Source organism: Eptatretus burgeri, chromosome 10 (genome assembly GCF_056783735.1).
Source record: "Eptatretus burgeri isolate ZD-2024b chromosome 10, Ebu_testis_v1, whole genome shotgun sequence".
Taxonomy (NCBI): Eukaryota; Metazoa; Chordata; class Myxini; order Myxiniformes; family Myxinidae; genus Eptatretus; species Eptatretus burgeri.
In genome coordinates this window covers 52,622,194-52,636,622 of record NC_140970.1, presented here as the reverse complement: position 1 = coordinate 52,636,622, position 14,429 = coordinate 52,622,194, and the positions used below count along the sequence as shown (strand labels likewise).

Below are 14,429 nucleotides of genomic sequence, written 5' to 3'. Positions count from 1 at the left end.
AACTCACTCAGAATGACAGAGTACAAACGACGACTCGCTCAGGATTACGAAGCACGAACCACTCGCTCAGGATGACTTGGCACAGTAAAAGCATCTGCAGTGAGTGAACGATGCACTCACAATAACGTAATGTGGTTGGTGTTATTGTTGATGAAGGATAAAATACGCACTGTAGCGAAAACGCATCATCAGAACACGCTCTACCTCGTAGCAACTGCCGACTGTACATCCCATTCGGGACACAAACTATACCGCCGTTGTCTGTTGGGCGTTTGGTAAGTGACTTAAGCACTCAAGCAAGCCCTCCAATTAAATGGTTGACACAGACGGCTGGCTTGACAAGTGATAGCTTTGTCCAAATGCCCAAATTATGTCCGAAGTAGACACATGAACACTTTTATAGGAGTCGGATCTGCTGCTAAGTTCATTTCTGGAGCTTAAATTTTGTAATTCGATTTGGTTTGAGACATTCTCGAGGTTATGGCATGTGGGAAATGAAATAAAGCCACGAATGCTGACGTCTCTGGGGCGTTTATAGGCATTGCAATGTGCCCAGCAATTCGTAGTTATGATGAACTGGCATTCGATAATATGAGAGGAAAGTAAAGAGAAAAAAACTCTTTCTTGTTAAGAAAACGTTGCAGTCTGTTCCAAGTCAAGGCACGGTTGAGCAGGGCAAAAAAAGACATGGTGGCTTCACACCCCAGCGAGGTTACCTGGATACACCTTAAGACTCCAGAGAGTGAGATGGCCGAGGAGCGCCTGATGAAGGATATAATTAAATAAGGCCATCAATTATCTTCAAAAGGGGTGGTTTAATTAACCCAAACACCCAATTTTCACTCATGCACTTTCCTGGCATTCCCTTAGTGTGTAGGCAAAGTTTCAGGATGCTAAGTTTCATGGTTTTGGAGTTATGGAGGACACACACACACACACACACACACACACACACACACACACACACACACACACACACACACACACACACACACACACACACACTTCTCCTTTTTGTAAACATCATCAAACATTACTAATATTATTTTGTTTGCTCAATAAATAAATGGCATAAGCCTCAAAGTGAACTGGTGTGTTGAGCGATGTTCGTGCGAGTATTATTTACCAGTGTCATCCTCCCACAGTTTCTCAATAGAAACGATGTGCGGCTGCATGTTGGATGAACTTGCTTCCACATAAACAAAGTCTCCCACCGTGTACATGCTGTTGCGAAAACTGCAATCGCGGCTGTATGTCCTGCGCAAACCATCCTCCCCTGATCGTCGATCCTCTGCTCACAAACAACAACAGCACAAAACAACAAATATTGTTCATTTGGACGCTACAAGTATACATGCTTATATACCCCCAACATCCGAATCTTTTGTGTTGGCCTTCTGATAAAAGCTGCAGGTGAGGAAGGCCAATGGATTTATATTAATGGATGAGAGTCACAAAGATAAATGTCTACTTTAGGCAGTTGCTCACCAGCATAAAGTAGACCTGTTATGAAGTGTGATGCAAAGTATAAAAATAAATAATGTCCTGATTCCAATATTACAGTAGATTAATATAAAATAATGACATGAAATGTTTGTCAACCATATTAATAATATGTGATGATGTAAATTTTCAATCAAGAATTGAAGTGCACAGGTGTACAGAGTAACATGATGATAGCATTGGTCAATGTTGAAAGGATGTTGCGTACCAGGAGAGAAGGCCAAAATTCTTCGTCAAAGGTTAAAAATGTGATGAACAATTTTATTGTCAAAATTTTTTTCAGGGAAATGTTTTTCCTTGTCTTCGTAATTTTACATCATGAACAGGTAGACAGCAGCTGATTCAGTTAGTTGGGGTATTGTACAACACAATAACTCCACGTTGTGTCAATTAGTATCGCATCTCATTGACAGGCTGACAGCAGCTGCGTCATTCTCTGCTGATCTGGAATCCGATTAGATGTTAGCATGATAAATAGAAGAAGTCCTTCAATCTTGGCAAATCTCACAGTCTGACATTGTCGCTTGAGAAGGCTTGTCAAACGAAACCACCTCTCTATTTACGTGGACAACCACTGGAAAAAGTTTTGTCTCTTGAACTTCCAGACATCACCATCAGCCGTGGCATCTCCTGGGCCAATCATATAGTAAACATGCCCTCCAAATCGAGCTACAGATTAGGCATCTGCCAATGTTCAGTCATATATAAAGGTGTGCCCAACATGTATAGGGTAAAACCCGTCACTACGTAAAGTTTTTTTTGTGCACCTTGAAAACGAAAATACATAAGGTAATGTGCATGTGAGTGATTAATTTGTTTAAAAAATTGACGCCCCTTTATATGAACTTTTCTGGAGCGTTACTTGGTTCCTCCGAAGAACACAAGGGTAGTACAGCATGCACACGAGATTTTTTGAATGTCCCTCATTTTCGATTGTCTGGCATTTTTCACAAGCCATGGAATGTCCCTTCTTTTCTATTGTTTGACATTTTCTCCAAGCTATGCAATGCCCTTCTTTTCTATAGTTTGCCATATGGCACATACCATATAAAGGGGCAATTTCTATGCCCCTGCCATTTTTTCTCAAGAATGCATTCTAATAGCCATTTTGAATGTATCTGGTCGGACACGATGTGGGGAGGGGAGGGAGGAGGGAAAGGAGAGAAGGGGAGGAGAGGAGAGGGATTTGAGGAGCGAGAGTATGGGGAGTAGTGAGAGGAAGAGGAGAGCAAGGATGGGGGAGTAGTACAGGGGGAAGAGGAAGTAGAAGAGCGAGGGTGGGGGGAGTAGTGAGAGGGTATCGGGAAAGTAGAAGAGTGAGGGTAGAGGGAGTAGTGAGAGGAGGGAGGGGGAGTAGAGGAGCGAGGATAGGGGGAGTAGTGAGAGGGAGAGGAGGGAGGGGAAGTATAAGAGTGAGGGCAGAGGAAGCAGTAAGAGGAGGAAGGGAGAGTAGAGGGAGAGGAAGTAGAAAGGTGAGGGCAGGGGGAGTAGTGAGAGCAGGGAGGGGGAGTGGAAGAGCGACGGTAGGGTTCCCTGCTCTGGAATTAGTTGTGACGCCATTTTGAATCTATCTGGTCAGACACGGTGTGGAGGAAGAGCGAGGAGGGGAGCAGTGAGGGGACAGGGAGGAGAGGAGGGAGGGAAAGTAGAAGAGCAAGGGTAGGGGGAGTAGTGAGGAGGGATGGGGAGTAGCTAAGTGTGAGGGTAGGGTTGTCTGTGAGGGAAAACTGAAGTTCGGGTTCGAACTGTAGTCTAATTATATTTTTTCATGTTCCCAGGGTACTGTATAAATAAAGAGTTTATTTCAAGTGAGTGATTACTCTTTTCCAACTGTATGATGAAACAATCTTCGAAAAACTTTCTGCATAATAAATTGAAAATGTGGACTAACGGTAGAATCAAATATTTATTAATAACGTTTGGTTTTTAGGAATTTCAAATTTGTGAAGTGAAGTGTATTCGATGCAAGTCAATTAAGGCAGGTTCGTCCCCCTCTCAAGTCAAGGCAAAATAAGTTACTCTACACCCTCTCCCACTCCCCTTCTCTCCACCTCTCCCTCCCCCTTCCACCTCTCCTACCTCCCTCTCCCCCATCTCCTTCTTCCCTCCTCTTTCCCCCACCCTCCTCTCCTACCCCCACACCCCGTCCTTCCCCATCAATGTGTGTCCCATTAAGCTGAACGTAATCTGCCAGAACCCCCCCTCCCAATCTCCTCCCCTCCCTCCCCTTCCCCCTCCCTCTCCTCCTCCCCCCCCCCCCCTCTCGTGAATGAAGCATCAGATATGAAGAGGGCTGGTCCAAATGTCATACTATATATATACATATATATATATATATATATATATATATATATATATATATATATATATATATATATATATATATACATATATATTACCAAGCTTGCACACTAAAAACTCGGCTTGCTGTCATACGATCCCTATGAAATTGCTGTGGCACTTAGCGGACATGCCGACAATGTTTGGGAAGTCTTGGCGTTCCATAGTACCACTTGCATTTTGCACAATGCGTATTTTTGTCAGTCCCCGTGTACGGTCTATCGTCTGCTACCAGCTATGTTGTACTGCTATCCCGTGCATGTGCACGGGTATCGCTTGTGTGTGTGTGTGTGTGTGTGTGTGTGTGTGTGTGTGTGTGTGTGTGTGTGTGTGTATGTATGTATGTATGTATGTATGTATATATATGTATATGTATATATATGTATATATATATATATATATATATATATATATATATATGTATATATATATATATATATATATATATATATATATATATATATATATATATATATATATATATATATATATATATATATATATATATATATATATATATATATATATATATATATATATATATATATATATATCCTGGTGTTGGCACAGTGGTTAGGGCAGCGGCTTGGGATCCAAAAGGTCCTGAGTTCAAGCCCCGTTGGGTCATTGAATTAATACACCAGGGGGTTTACTCAGCCTGTCATCCTTCCGAGGTCGGCGAAGTGAGTACCAGTGTACTGGGCCGGTGGATACCCCGGTTAAAATAGGTGTACCATATCCCTGTGTCGTAAGAGTTGACCAGGGTTGCATCAGGAAGGGCATCCGGCGTAAAACATGTGCCAAATCACGATGCGGATCATACGGATGATCCGCTGTGGCGACCCCTAACGGGAGCAGCCGAAAGAAGAAGAAGAAGATATATATATATATATATATATATATATATATATATATATATATATATATATATATATATATATATATATATATATACATATATACATATATATATATATATATACATATACATATACATACATATACATATACATACATATATACATACCCGTGGGTTTCCCATTGGTGCCCCACGAGTACAGTGCCGATAGAGAGTCAACACCCCCTTTCAAAATTTTCACCTTTTGTTTCCTTATAGCCTGGAATTAAATCAGACTTTTTCCACCTTTATTTACACATCATAACCCACAACTTCCAAGTGAAAAACAAATTCTCCAAATTTAAGAAAATTAATTAAAAATACAAAACTAGAATATATTGGTTGGATAAGTGTCCACCCCACCTTATAATAGCAATTGTAAATTAGTTCAGGTGTACCCAACCACCTTCAAAATTACACATTAAGTTAATTGGCCTCCACCTGTGTTAAATTGTAGTGACTAATTATTTTAGATGAAAATCAGCTGTTCCTGTAGGTTTCCTCTGCTGGGTAGTGTAATTCACAGTAAAGACTCAACGATGAGCTCCAAGCAGCTTTCAAAAGACCTCTGGGATGAAGTTGTGGAAAGGCACAGATCAGGTGATGGGTCGAAAAATATTTCAAAGGCCTTGAATATCCCTTGGAGCACAGTCAAGACAATCATTAAGAAGTGGAAGGCGTATGGTACCACCAAGACCCTGCCTACATCAGGCCGTCCCTCCAAACTGGATGACCAAGCAAGGAGACTGATCAGAGAGGCCACCAAGAGGCCAATGGCAACTTTGAAAGAACTACATGCTTTTATGGTGAAGACTGGTCACTGTGTGCATGTGACAACAATATCCCAAGCACTCCACAAGTCTGGCCCGTACGGTAGGGTGGCAAGAAAGAAGCCATTTCTCAAAAAAGCCCACCTTGACTCCCATTTGAGGTAGGTAAAAAACCACTCCGGAGATTCTGAAGCCATGTGGCAAAAAGTTTCATGGTCTGATGAAACCAAAATGGAATTTTTTGGCCTAAATGCAGAACATACCGTTTGGCGCAAACCCAACACAGCACATCACCCAAAGAACACCACCCCTACTGTGAAGCATAGCAGTGGCAGCATCATGTATGGGGATGTTTTTCATCAGCAGGGACTGGGGCACTTGTCAGGATAGAAGGGAAAATGGATGGAGCAAAATACAGAAAAATCGCAGAGGAAAACCTGCTGCCCTCTGCAAGAAAGCTGAAATTGGGACGAAAGTTCACCTTTCAGCATGACAATGACCCGAAGCACACAGCCACTGGAGTGGCTAAGGAACAAAAAGATAAATGTCCTTGAGTGGTCCACTCAGAACCCTGACCGAAATCAAATTGAAAATCATTAGGATGACTTGAAGATTGCTGTCCATCAACACCCTTCATGCAACTGGAATGCGCTTGAACAGTTTTTTTTACAGAAGAATGGGAAAATATTGCCCAATCAAGGTGTGCAAAGTTGGTAGAGACCTGTCCCAACAGACTCACAGCTGTAATTGCTGTCAAAGGTGCTTCCACCAAGTATGAACTTGGTTGCTGTTTCTGGTGGGCATGCCAGAAACAGCAATCAGGGGGGTGAACACTTATCCAACCAAGATATTCTACTTTTGTATTTTTATTAATTCTCTGAAATTTGTAGAATTTGTTTTTCACCTGGAAGTTGTGGGTTTCGATGTGTAAACTAAGGTGGAAAAAGTCTGATAATAATTAATGCAATTTAATTCCAGGCTACAAGGCAGCAAAAGGTGAAATTTTTTAAAGGGGTGCACACTTTCTATCGGCACTGTATATTCTCCGACAGTCTGTCTGTTTGTTTGTCCCTCTGTTTGTCCATCTGGGCAGGGCTTCACAGCCATTTTGTTTGCTCCGTGTTGGTTCTCGGGCCCTACAGGCGTCTGCTGTACAGAAGCCGTTGCAAGTTGCTTGCGTCAGTGCTGCGGTCACGTGAGTGGGTGTACGTGTGGCTATTCGAAGAAACAAGCGTTTCCTAAGAATAAGGCAAATGGCATGCTCGTGGGGGTTTTGATTCTATTATTGTTTAAAAATTCCCATACTTTGAGGCCTCACAAAGCTAAATTATTTCAGACTATCCCACAATTTATTCATCTGATATTATTTTTGTCATATTATTTTTGACTGTCGCTGACATCATTTAAGACTCAACGAAAACAAATCCCGAAAAGATCAGACAAAATTAGACGTTTTTCAGCAAAAAAAAAAAAATTAAATAACTAAATATATGTGTGGCTTTCGGACCTGTCCCCCGGGGGATTGCTTATTCTTAAGGTCCATTTGATGTGTTTGCATTTTTAGAGGTCCCTTGAGGTGTTCTGAATGAAATTGGAAGAGATCTGGGGAAAAATGAACGGGTCCCAGCTGCTGTTTGTGTAATACTTGCATACTATATAGGACCCCTATGAAAGGTCTTCCCGGCCATGGGATGAGGGGAGCAGACCTGTCCCCTTGGGTTTTCGCTGTCTTTCTTTTCCCTGGATTTATTTTGATTTAATGTGGAACACTACGAGGGACCTCAAGCAATGTGATGCATGCATACTATATAGAACCCCTTTGAAAGCTCTTCCTGGCTACAGACAAAGGAGGAAAGAGGGTGGAAGAGGAGGAGGGAGAGGGGGGTTGAGAGAGGTGGGGGGGGGAGAGTCGAGAAGGAAAGGAAAGGGGGGAGAAGAGATAGGGGAGGTTACATCATAGCTACTTTGAAAGCTAATTTGACGACTTTAGAAATGCAATATAGGGTCTCTTTGATAGCTCTTCTTGGCAGTGGGGGGGGGGGGTGGGAAGGAGGAAGGTGAGGGGAGAGGATACGGGAAAGAAGAGGGGGTCGGAGAAGGGAGTATGGGAGGGGGAGGAGGGAAGGTGGGGAGAGCGAGAGGAGGAGATAGTGAGGTGGAAGAGGGGGAGTGATTGGGGGAGGAGAGAGACAGAGGATAAAGGAAAGTGGGGGGCAGGGGAGAGGAGGGAGAGGGGGAAGAGAAGAGAGAGGGGAGAGTAGAGAGAGGGGAGAGTAGAGAGGGGAAGAGGAGAGGGGGAAGAGGAGAGAGGTGGGAGTTATGTCATAGCTCCTTTAAAAGCTTTTGAAATACTACATAGAACCCCTTTGAAAGCGCTTCCTGGCAGGGGGAAGGGGGTAGGGAGAGGAGAAGGGAGGGGGGAGAGAGTGAGAGGGGAGAGAGTGGGGTGGAGGAGCATGGGGAGAGGAGGGAGGAGGAGGGGATGGGGAAGAGTTAAGGTCTTGAAGTCATATATTACATCAATGGAATTTCCATGGGTCCCTGCTAATATATGAATACACTTGTCAGCTTGTCTGTCCTTCCATCATACATCATGAGATCATGGAATCTCGCAAGATTGTGAATTAAACACTGTTTTGTCGTTATTTAATTTGAACGTTGTGTGTATTATACATATACTGTATGTATATGTGTGTGTGTGTGTGTGTGTATATATATATATATATATATATATATATATATATATATATATATATATATATATATATATATATATATATACATATATACATATATATACATATATACATACACACACACACACGCACACACACACACACACACACACACACACACACACACACACACACACACACACACACACACACACACACACACACAGTATATTCTCCACCATTCTGTCTGTCTGTCCTGATGTCTGTCCATTCAGGGTGGGGCTTCCTCCGTACAGAGAGGGGGTTCAAAATCAAATTGCCTGATCATTTTGCATTGCAGTTTTTGTTTTTCTGCATGGGTTAAAAAAAAGAAGCTTATGGACATGGACAAGCCTGCCTTACTTTCACTTCTGTTTTTATTTATCAGAATATTTGGAGCTGGCAAAAATGCAATCCTTTCAATGATCGAAATGCAAAACATCCTTGGGTAAATACCTCGTGCACTGACATCACAGCTTACAGCACTATTTGTTGACTGTAATGAAAAAAAGAAAGATAAAAAAATTTTTGATGAGGAATCACTGTTTGTGGTAATGACGTCATGCAACAAGCCATAAAATTGCTTTGGCTGTTACATTTGACATTAATCTCCACTGTTACAACTAAAATTCCTGACACCTGCACTTAAAACTCAGTCTGCGATTCCTCAATCCAGACACAGATGATTCAGAAAAAGTACGTTATAAAAAATAAACCTTAAAATTCCAATGTACCAGTGAAAAAAACACACGGAATAACATTACAAAATTAAACCTCCCCCCTCAAAATTAGTTTTTGTACATTTTCGAGGCACATGTTTATCTGTGATATACATGCAGTGATATACAACTATGAGCTCCAAGGAGCTTTCAAAAGACCTCTGGGATGAAGTTGTGGAAAGGCGTAGATCAGGTGATGGGTCGAAAAATATTTCAAAGGCCTTGAATATCCCTTGGAGCACAGTCAAGACAATCATTAAGAAGTGGAAGGTGTATGGGACCACCAAGACTACCTGTGTGTTCATCTTCATGCTCTCTTGGTTGCTTCGCTCGTCTCTCAACGTCTAAATCATGTGCGAGATGTTTGGCTGTGTAGGAAAGCGCTGGTGAGAGCAACATCTCGCCATTCTTGCACAGTTCATCTCGGATTTTGATGAAGAACTGTTGAAGCTCAACTGCATCTTCATAAATCTCAGAGTCAGTGCTGCCAGAAAACAAAGAATATATATTTTAAAATTTTTTAGTGATCCTTGTCTCATGGAAGAGCTTTTACAAAACCACATAGAGGAAAACAAATAATTAACATGTACTTTCACATCTGGGGTTCTCAAAGTGGGGTACACATACCTCTCGGGGTGCGTGAGAGGTTGTCCTGGGGGTAGGTGGAGGGTTCGCCAAAATTAATCTCAAATCCAGATATTTCACGACTGTTGGTTCATATGTAGTGCTATAATGATCCTGTAAGCGAGTTATCTTCGTGTGCCAAAAATTGTTTCTTCTCTGTTAAATACAATATTTCGCGACAATTATAAAACTGACCACCAGACATCCCTATGTGCTGCCCTCTGGGAGGATGATTGTGAAACACTGGTGCCATTACAATCAGCTGATCGGTTGATGGACTCGCTTTCCCACATTGCACCATATCGCCTCCAACACCTAATTTCTGTACATTTTTGATCATAATTGAGATACATTACATAAACCAGGGCATCAGGATATACAGCGGTTCTGTTTATTATAGAATCTAAAAAAATAGGATTTAATAGAACAGAAATTTAAAAGGCTTTCTCTTGAGAGAGCAACAAAAACCAAGCTCCCTCATTTTATGCCTTTTTCACAAAAACTTTGGTCAGTTACCTATACCAGGTAATGATTACATTGTTTTCTTTCTTCCACACGACATCAAGCCAGAAAATAGTCAGAAATCTTGTGTTTATCATATATTTGATTATCTGCCAAGACTTTAATATTTTTATCACCGGTGGTAAAACGTTTGGTCATATCACCCTTCTGAATGGTGAGAATTGGTAGATTATCGAGCAAAATTGTGGAAACAAAAAAACTACAGATATTGAACATGAAAAAACAAAAAAACTACAAGTATTAAACATGAATAAAACCAAAAATAAATTCATGAATTAAAAAAAAACTAGAGTAATTCGACTGCGTGCAGTCGACGGGCATGCCTCCACTCTCCCGCACAAACACTTGAGTATTGACATATTTGACCCTTGACCTTTATCATATCTGGCCCAAAATCTAATCAGTTAATTGCCGTGTCTAACTTTACCTTTGTACCATGTTTGATGACATTCTGTGCAATATTTGAGTTAGGGCGTAAACAGTAAAATTTCAGAGTTTGACCTTGACCTTTGACCCTTGACCTTTATCACATCTGGCCCAAAATGTAATCACTTAATTGCCCTGTCTTACTTTTACCTTTTTACCGAGTGTGATGAAATTCTACAATTTGCTTTTTGAGTTATCGCGTAAACGAAAATCCGGATGGACGAACGGACGGACAGACAACCCGGAAACATAATACCTCCGGCACCCTTGGTGCGGAGGCATAAAAAACAAACCAAAAAAAAACCAACCTTGTAACCTTACCTAGCCAACTTTGTTATTACCACACGTACGCATGAAGTAAAATGCAGGGTTAAGCAATTGGTTCTCTTTTGTCTATCTGTGTGTCTACAGATGTCAGTCACATTGATGAAGACCCTGCAGATTCACAAAGGCCTTGCCCAGCGACGAAGGGCATCCATCCATCCATCTATTGAGACCATACTCTGTGCAGAGCATTAGTGCTGCCGAAGCAGACTCCTTGACTATTGGACACAATCCTGGATGGGTCGCTGCTCCGACACAGTATACCAGCATGCTGGCACACATTTTGCCGACCTCAGAAGGATGACAGGCAGAGTAACCCCACCTGGTATTAATTCAACAGCCGGATGGGATTTGAACTCAGGATCATAGGATCCCAAGCCCACCACCCTAACCATGAAGCCAACACCAGGCATACGAAGGGCATGCAGATTCACAAAGATCCGATAGAATAACAAAGACTCTGCAGATTGACAAATTTGATCATTTTTTTTTTCTTTTTTTTCTCATCCAATCTTGAGATCCTTGATTTTGAGCTCCATTACTGTTGGAGGGGAACAAATTGGCTGTGGGTGGGACACTTGCTGTTTTGGGATGGTGCCATATTGGGAACTCTATCTTCATGGTTGGAGAATTACTATTTGCCAGAATATCAGTAACCAGGTTGTAATTATATCTGGTCTTTTTGAAAGTTACGAATTTTCTTCTTATTTCTTATATGCAAGTGGGAAACAGACTGAGAAAAGTTAATGGTCATTTGCTGGCATTCTCTGCAGACTGGACCTCTCATGATCATTAATTCTGATAAACGAAGACAGACATCGTGAAGGGGATGAAATGAAATGTTATTGAGAGCACAGAGAAAAGATTGCCACAAGATATGAAGAATGAGTGAAGGAAAGAAATGACACACACAGTGGTTTGTGGGGGGTATTTTCATGTTAAATAAAGTTATTGATGGTTGTTTTTTAAGAAGAGGGGGAAATAAAATAGAAAGTCGAGAAGTATGAAAGGACAACACCAGAATAAAAGAAACCGAATGAGGAACGTGTAGGCTTTGAGTGAAGAGGCACGCTTTCAAACTGAGGCCTTGGGAATTATGCCAAGACACACAAACTCAAGTTTGACAATACACACCAAAAAGTTAGGACAATACACAGGAACGGGTTCAAAACACTCTCAACAACACAGGGATGAAACGATAGCAGAAAGGTATGACAGAAGTGTGGAAATCTTAGCTTTGATGAGGTTCAATAAAGAAGGTGAAAGCTAACGTTTTAGCGAACTCATACACGGACCCAAAAGATGATGCAAGAATGAAAGCATTTTTGACCAACACTCTGACCCACACCTGCCAACCCCACCCCAACCGGAGCCGAATGCATAGCCATTCCCTCCCCTTTTCTTTATCATAGTTCCTTTCAACATCATTTCTCCTCTACACCAACAGTCACCGACTTTTCTCTTCTCTCCTATCATTAGCCTCTTCTTTCTTTTCTTAATTTTACCTCAACCTCCACCACCCCTCCAATTTACATTGAAGTTAGATTCTTTGAAATAATATGTACATAAACTCCTCCAGGAGGTGAATATCTCCTCTTCATTGGTTCTGCATCCCTGAACAACACATCATCATCTTCAACAAAATAAGCCAATACAAGCTCTGCACTCTTGGGTATGTCTATTAGATATCATGAAATCACCCTGAAACAGTCCAAGCTGCAAGGAAAATATAAAATATACCATTAGAGATGGGGAATCCCCTGCCATTGAATGAAAAAGGTCATACATATTCCAGAAAATGAGGGAGGTGAATTGGAAACAAGACACCATTTGGTCATCATCTCGAAAAAGTTCCCCAGGGGTGAGGAACGTAGTAACCAAAAATAATTGAAATCAGATAAGCGTTTTTCCATTTATTACAAAAAACATTTTTTTTCAAGATGGCCGCCCCAGTCGGCCATCTTGGATCCGGCCACGCCCAAAATCAATAGGGTTCTTCCTTTTCAGGTGGTACATGTGTGACCAAAATTTCAAATCGATATGGTGAACAGTTTATGAGTTATCGCACTCACAGCTATAAATGTTGACGCCCGGACGGACGGACGGACGGACGGACGGACAGCCGGACGACCTGGGTGACAACAATATCCCCCTTCCGCCACGCGGCGGGGGATAAAAACTAGCCGGGAGGCAACGATGGTTCACAGGCATTATTGAACAATGCCACGATCGGTACAATTGAGTTAGTGGAAGCTTTTGAGGAAGCCCTTCCGTAAAAACCTATCTCTTCAGTCTTAATTGACCAAATCAAATCGGGTTTTTATATGTTGTACTTATGGACATTACGCACAGCTTCTCGGAAATGAAATTGCGAGAAAAAAAAAATGGAGAAAAAAAAATAATAATAAATAAAAAGTTCAAGTGGGCGTGGGGACACCCCTCATACAAAAAGACACAACTAGACCATGATATCTAGCTTGTGTCAAAGTTTCATCAATACCACATCAAACGTGCTCTAGCTATGCTCTGGAGAGTCACAAACAGACAGACAGACACACAGACACACAGACACAACGAAAATAGTGGTCACTGCTGGCACCCGCGAACCAACATAACAAAACTATTTAAAAACCTCTATTATTCAAACACTATAAGCACAAACAAAAAATGATTCATCAATACATGGACAAAGAATAACGTGCCGATGCACTAATAATTTTGCACTCACCGGTTGTTTTGCCGTGTGCGTTCAAAAACTTCAAACATGTGCTCCTGGAAGGTATCCAAACGTCTGTACCGCCCACGTTCTACATTATGCCGTACAGTTTCTAGTGTAAGCACAGCTTGGTCCTCATCCTCTACGTCTGAGGAGGAAACATCTGTTGTTTGACAAGTCTGTCGTTCTGTGGAAGACCCAACGGCTAAGGAAGCAAGGGTTTGTGTATTGTCGTGTACCTCTGGTGGTCCAGAGGGTGCGGGCTCAGCCAGTGAGTCACTGTAACAGCGCCCATCAACATCTTGATGCCCAAGAACTGAGACAAAAAGGTTTCGAATGAGCTCATGTATGAGGAGACGGACATTAGGAACCGCGTGGCCAGTGTCCCCACATGCAGCACGTGCCTGCAGTAACTCCCGATGCAGCACAAGAGCGTCACGATAAATAAGCGAGTCTGGATCATTGTAGGTGCAGGCATTATGGAACATGAGCACAAGATCTTCCACTAGTGCATCTGGGTCTTGATACTTTCCGGCAGCCATGTGAGCACGCACCTTCTCAAGGTCCATAGGTCGCTTGATTGTGAGATAGTAATCGGGCAGCTCAGATCGTGATGGGAGGCGCAGAAATATGGTGCTCAGCTTTCGGCCACGTCGATCTGTATATCCACGAACAGATTCATACAAGTCACTCAACTTCTGCTGCAACGGTGTCAGACTCCGGCTTTTCTTTGGGGAGAGACCACCTTTACGGCCTATCGTACCAGAGAAGAAAAAAAAACAAAGTACAATTCACGCAAAAGCATTTCATATATTCCGAAAAATACAGATATTTGGAAGCATCAGAAAAACAAAAAACTAAAGCGAAGTATAA

At 41.9% G+C, this 14,429-nt stretch overlaps 1 protein-coding gene across 9 annotated transcripts in view; it reads right to left on the bottom strand.

Annotated features, from left to right (window-relative positions):
• Positions 1 to 14,429, bottom strand: part of PBRM1 (polybromo 1) — a 256,688-nt gene that overhangs the window by 103,822 nt on the left and 138,437 nt on the right. For all 9 annotated transcript variants that reach the window (XM_085898354.1, XM_085898359.1, XM_085898355.1 and 6 more), the window contains exons 16-18: positions 13,569 to 14,310; positions 9,238 to 9,428; positions 1,127 to 1,291 (exon numbers count right to left, since the gene is read on the bottom strand). In XM_085898354.1, the coding sequence (XP_085754480.1) occupies positions 1,127 to 1,291; positions 9,238 to 9,428; positions 13,569 to 14,310 (1,098 nt within the window). The remainder of the gene's footprint in view (positions 1 to 1,126; positions 1,292 to 9,237; positions 9,429 to 13,568; positions 14,311 to 14,429) is intronic.